Consider the following 6,203-nt stretch of genomic DNA (forward strand, 5'->3'; position numbering starts at 1 on the left):
GAATAAAACCATACAAGTAGCCAGAGATGGCGACACATGCCTGTGATCCTAGGATTGGGGAGGCTGAGGTAGGGAATCACTGCCCTGGACTACTTAGTGAGTTCAAGGCCAGTATGAACTACATAGCAAGAGCAGGTCTTAAAAGCAAAACAATTCCCTACTCAGGGGCTGAGGAGATGCTTCAGTAGAATAAGCACTTGCCTGGCAAGTGCAAGGGCCTGAGAAAGAAGGAAAGAAAAGAGAAAAACAAAGGCCCAAAACTATAGTAATAATGTGATGAATAATTCAGGTTAGCAATTACTTAAAAGATCCTAATTTTTGTACATGAGGCTGGGGATATAGCTCAGTGGTTTAAGTGCCTGCCTGGCAAGTGCAAGGTCCTGAGTTCTACCCTTGGTACTGCAAAAAATAAAAATAAAAATAAAAAAATTGTACTGTATTATGTTTTCACCAAATTAGTACATTTCAAATGCAATAGATTAAAACTCCTTTTTTTTTTTTTTCAGAACCGGGGCTTGAACTCAGGCCCTTGCACTTGCCAGGGAGGCACTTATTCCACTGAGCCATCTCCCTGGCCCCTCATTAAAACTCCTTTTGCAAGAAAAATATTTTACAATTTTTTTTTTTTAATTTTTTTTACAGTACCAGGGATTGAACTCAGGATCCTGTGCCCAAGCGCTTATTCTACTGAACTATCTCCCCGGCCCCCAAAAATTGTTTTGAAGATACGGTCTCACTAAGAAGTCCAGGCTGGCCTTGAACTTACTATGTAGCCTAGGATGGCCTCAAACTCATGTGCCACACACCCAGCCCTCCAAATTAACTTTTTAGCTTTCAAGAAACATAAACTAGGAGCTGGGGAGATAATTCAGTGGCTTGAGCGCCTGCCTGGCAAGTGCAAGGTCTTGAGTTTGGTCCCTGGTACCAAAAACAAAACAAAACCATAAACTATCATAAAACATAATACATTAAGACTCAGTCTCCAAACACACACACACACACACACACACACACACACACACACACACACATACATCCCAACTTCACCACCACCCTGGCATATTTCCAAGGAGAATATTAATTCCATATCTAACAAAAAGCATAATCAACAACATCCTATCACAATATACACATGCAAACTCAAGTGAATTTTTTTTCCTTTTTTTTTTTTTTTTTGGTGGTACTGGGGATCAAACTCAGGACCTTGCACATGCCAGGCAGGCACTTATTCTGTTGAGCTATCTCCCCAACCCCAAATGAAATTTTCTTAATTTTAAAAAATGGCCTTCTTTATCAGAATATCATCCCTCCTTTGTTGGACTGGTCTTGAGTTCAATTGTGTCACTTTGCCTTTCTGTTGTATGCTTACTGATCAACTCTACAGTGTATGATAATGTATTTTTTTTTTTACATTTTGAGTTTAACTTTAACAACTAAACTTCTACAGGCTATGTACTGAAGTCTGGGTAAGAACCACTTATCCCACCATACCTAGAACAGACCTACACACAAACCTTACTCAGGGACATTTAATCTGAATGTGTGCTCTGTCAAAAGCTAGTACAGCACCTACATGACAGGGGCCCAATAAATTTTTACTGAGCAAATATGAAAGCACACATAAATTCCCATTCTTTTTTTTTTTTAATTCCCATTCCTAAGTGATTTAAATGTTCCTTGTTCAATCCTTAGATACAATAAGTATGGCTTAAAACACAAAAACAAAAGATGCATATTTTTCTATGACATTCATAAATAAGAATGAGGCTTATTCTACATTAAGTACAGTTGAGATTATCAAAATTTTTCCTTTTAATGATATAAAAATCTTCCATCTACTCAGTCCTGATTCAGACCTAAGAAAATAAACCTTAGCAAACCTGGGAATCTAACACACAACCAAGACAACATCATCAGCTGAGTCTTTTTGCCAGTCTAAAGCATTTCTAACTCTATCAATCCTCAGATTACCAAGTTTCTATCTAGTCCATCTTCCAATTTAACTTCATACCTTTCTAGATCAACTACAGTTAGTAATGACCCTCATATCACGATAGTAATTTCACTAACAATCATATGACTTCCTTAAGCCAATATTCACAAATGGGCAACCCTCAGATCCACACAGTGATTTTGTGCCTGTGTATGGAACTAGGGATTGGAGCCAGGACCTCAAAAAATGGCAGGCCTGCTTTCCACGCCTGAGCTTATGTCCCTGTACCATTTATCCCACCATACTTTAAAATTTTTTGAAAATTTAAAAGGGTTTCACTAAGGTGCCCAGGGTGGGCTCAAAGCTGTGATTTTCCTGCCCCAGCCTCATAAGTGATTACGATTACAGGCACATGCCACCATGGCCAGCTGGCATGATGTTTTAAAATACACAGATCACTTCAGATAGAGAGGGTATAGTAATCCAGGTTTCCTTATGTTTTTCCAAACTCAGTTCAGACTGGCCTTAAACCCACTACAGAGTCCAGGAAGGCCTTGATCTCATGGTGAGCCTCTTGCCTCAGTTTCCTAAGGGCTGAGAGTACCCAGTGTATGCTTTCACATCCATCTCCAAACTCACTCTTATATATTCTTTTTATTAGTGTTCTTGTATGTCTGAACATATATTTGCAACATCTGCCTAAATTTATTTTTAATTTGGGTTTCTGTCTAATCATATCTTTTTATATCCATAATGTAGGGAGCAACATAGCAAACTTCACAGATAAAGAAAGCAAGTTTTAAAATCCACCTGCAGAGAAAGCCCTCAGCTAAGCTAAGAATACACTACCAAAAAAATACCACTACTGAACTTCTCACCCAATACTCATTTTAAGATTACTCTGTATTTTTTATTTGTATTTATTACAGTACTAAAGACTTGATCCCAGGGCTTGCCACTGAACTCTCAATCCCTTTTTTTGAGAGATGGCCTCGTTAGGTTGTCCAGATTGGCCTTGACTCAGATTAGTTATGCACCACGACACCAGACTGTGGTTTTCTTTTTCTATCTTGGCCACAATTCTGAAACTCTTCGTGTAAAAGGAATGGTATAAGTTATTAACCAAAAGTGGTTTAAACAGCAAATTCAAGAAATACTAAGCTAACACATTAACAAATGCCACATTATAAAAACTGCCAAATAAACACATTATACTATTATAAATATAAGTAATAAGTGCCCTCACTGTGTTTCTTCTAATGGTTAACCAACATGATTTTTGAATTTCAATAAATTATAAACTTAGCACAAGGTACACACTAGGGCCGGCCAAATAGCTCAGCAGATTAAAGCACCTACAAGCAGGCGCAGGAGCCAGGGGTTCGATCCCCAGGCCTTCCATGCCAGCCCCAACCCTGGGCGCACTGAGATGGCGACTGAGACTGGGCATGGTGGCACTTGCCTGTAATCCCAGCTCTTGGAAGGCTGTAAACAGGCGGATCACTATTGAGTCCAATCTAGTAGTGAGACCCTAAACACCCTGTAGATCCTTCCCTAAAAAAATACAAAAAAAAAGAAAAACCAAGGTACACAGTAAAATGTTTTGAAAAACTAGTTTAACCTTTACTGCTATTACCTACTAATCAGCATCTTAAGAAATGTATGATTCAAAGCCGCATATGAACCAGGCAAGGTTCACACACCTACAATCCCAACACTCCTGGAGGCTGAGGCTGGAGGATCACTGTGAGTTCCAGGCCAACCTGGGCTACAAAAAGTGAGCTCAAAGCCAGCACAGAGAACCCTGTCTCAAAAACTGAAAAACAAAGCTGAGCATGATACCACACACCTGTAATCCCAAAACAGGAGGCCAGGGTAGGTAGGACCACTGGGTAGGCTGGCCCTGAACTGCATATAGTGAAACACTGTCTCAAAAAGACCAAAAAAACCCAGGCACCACGTCCCCTGCCCCTGCCCCTGCCCCCGGGCACACTAAGCTGATCATAGAGATAGGGCACAACAGGATATGCCTGTAATCCCAGAACTGGGGAGGATGAGACAGAAGGATCACTACAAGTCTGAGCTGCATAGCCAGACCCTATACCATGTACCAAACACATCATAAGAGGAGAAGGAAGAAGGGGGGGGGGGGGCTTCAATGACCCTGTAGTACAAGGGAAAGGCTGCCTGCCTGGGAAATGGCCCACAGGACACAACACTGCATTATTAACATCTCTACAGGAATGTCACACCATGAGTCACCACTGAACTCAGCAAACCAGATTTAGCTACTTCTTCACATTCCTTCCCACAATTTTACAGCCAGAAAGGCAGTTTGTAGCAGTGCCTTGTAAAACACAGCAGTAGCCCATGGCTCTTGAATTCCCGTCATACAGAATTCTTTACTCATTCACGCTCTCAACTCTACTTGTAGCCTGTACTTCAGAAGCCAAACTTGGCCTAACTACAACTAAAACCCCTGCAAGGAGCACTACTTATCCATAGATACAAAGCTACACAGAAAAACAAATGTTTAACACTGTGTCCAAATCATACTTCAAAAAAAAATAACAAAAACTGAGGTTTAAAAAAAGGTTTTAAATCCTGGGTATGGGCACAGGCCTGTTACCTGGGTTAGAGGCTGAGGCAGTAAAAACACAAAGAGTCTGAGGCAAACCTGGGTTACAGCAAAGACCCCGCCTCAAAAATAAACAAATGATTTAAAAGGCCAAATTTCTAAACAGTGGCAAGTAGCTTAAAAAAAAAAATTAAGCCCTAGCCAGGAAATAATAAACCAAATGTTTTTCTTTTTAATTAAGAAAGGGTACCTCTTGCAGGTATGCTAAGATGCTCTATCCATCCCTTAAGAAAGGGGACTGGAAAATGAGTTACGCAGACTAAAGGATAAATGAAAGGTGGGCACTCAGATAACTTATCTGTAACACCTCGGTGTGCATGTGGTGGAGGAGGGTAAAAAACCCTGGACTGATAAACTAGACAAGAATTCCGTGTTCATTGTACCTTTAAAGGTTATTAAGACAAGAGTTAGTCACCTAATCAGCCATTCAACCTTATCCTTAAGAGAGCAAAAGTCCAAATTTCTACAACAGCTGTTTCTCAGTATAGAAATTCGCCCACCTACTAGATGGGGGGCATTTTGGGAACTTCGTTTCACTCCTCTTGAATACCTTCTCCAATTCTTTAATAAAGGTGTAGACCTACTTCAGAGCAGAGAAACGCAAAGGCTCCATGCTCAATTGCTACTGCTAACTTTTATTTAAAGGCGCACAAAAAAGCCAGTGTATATGTAACAGTCCATTGCACAGCACCCCAAGACCAGCAAGGGCTGCTCCCATTATTTTGCTGTGAGAGAATTTAAGTAACGTGAAGTGCCTCAGAGCCACCGGTCTGGAGCCCAGTGTTCAACACGGGACGGCCCCGTCTCCAGTGCCGCAGGGCAGCTCCAGGCCAGCTACTAGAAAGCCTCCCCAGACTTAGCTCTTCCCCACCACAGCCTTCCTAGGGTCCCTCCACCCAACCACTCTGCTCCTCCCACATTCATTTGAAAGATAATTCCGAGTCTCCTCCCCCGAACCGCAGACTTTTCCTAAGACCTTATCATTTTTTTTTTTTCAAAAAACTGCGTTTCCCCGACCAATGGCACATCTTCGAGCACGTTTGAAATAGTTAGCGTACAAGAGCCCCCCAATTCATCGCAGCTGAGAACACATAAATGTATCCCCCCCTCCACATCCACACAGAGAGACAAGGCAATAATAACCCTTGAGAAATAAGCTTCCCCGTCCATTCGACGCCCAAGCCTAGAGACTGGAGAAGGAGCCTGCGCCGACCGCCGGGGGAGAAACCCGGAGCCCGGCTGAGCTAGTGCGCGCGGCGGCCACACCCCGCGCCGGGCGCGGGTCCGAGCGTACCCCGGCCTCGCCCCCACGCGCCCAGGCCCCTCCGACGCCTCCTCCGCGCCCGCCCCGCGCCCCTTCGGCTCCCCCCGAGCCGCGGGGCCGCTTCCTCCTTCGCGCTCGCGAGCTCTTCCCTCCGCTCCTTCCTCCCGGGAGTCCCCGGCTCTCCTCAGCCCCCGCGCGCTCACCCACCGTCCCGTGCCTCACCGATCTCTTTCTCGTTGACCCTCGGGGGAAAGCTGGCCATCTATGGAGTACAGTCTGATTCCGGAGACACGATGCGGACGCAGCGACAGAAAGGAATAGTTACGGCTGAGGGGCGTGACGCGGCTCGGTCCCTCCCGGCCCGGGGA

General features: G+C 43.6%; 1 protein-coding gene across 1 annotated transcript in view; it reads right to left on the reverse strand.

The window, feature by feature from the left end:
* Positions 1–6,197, reverse strand: part of LOC101582599 (WD repeat and SOCS box-containing protein 1) — a 19,554-nt gene extending 13,357 nt beyond the window's left edge. The window contains exon 1 of the mRNA XM_023719849.1: positions 6,058–6,197. Coding sequence (XP_023575617.1) covers positions 6,058–6,097 — 40 coding nt within the window. The 5' untranslated portion in view covers positions 6,098–6,197. The remainder of the gene's footprint in view (positions 1–6,057) is intronic.
* Positions 6,198–6,203: the final 6 nt, after the last annotated feature.

Source organism: Octodon degus, unplaced genomic scaffold (genome assembly GCF_000260255.1).
Source record: "Octodon degus isolate 3935 unplaced genomic scaffold, OctDeg1.0 scaffold00072, whole genome shotgun sequence".
NCBI classification, from domain to species: domain Eukaryota; kingdom Metazoa; phylum Chordata; class Mammalia; order Rodentia; family Octodontidae; genus Octodon; species Octodon degus.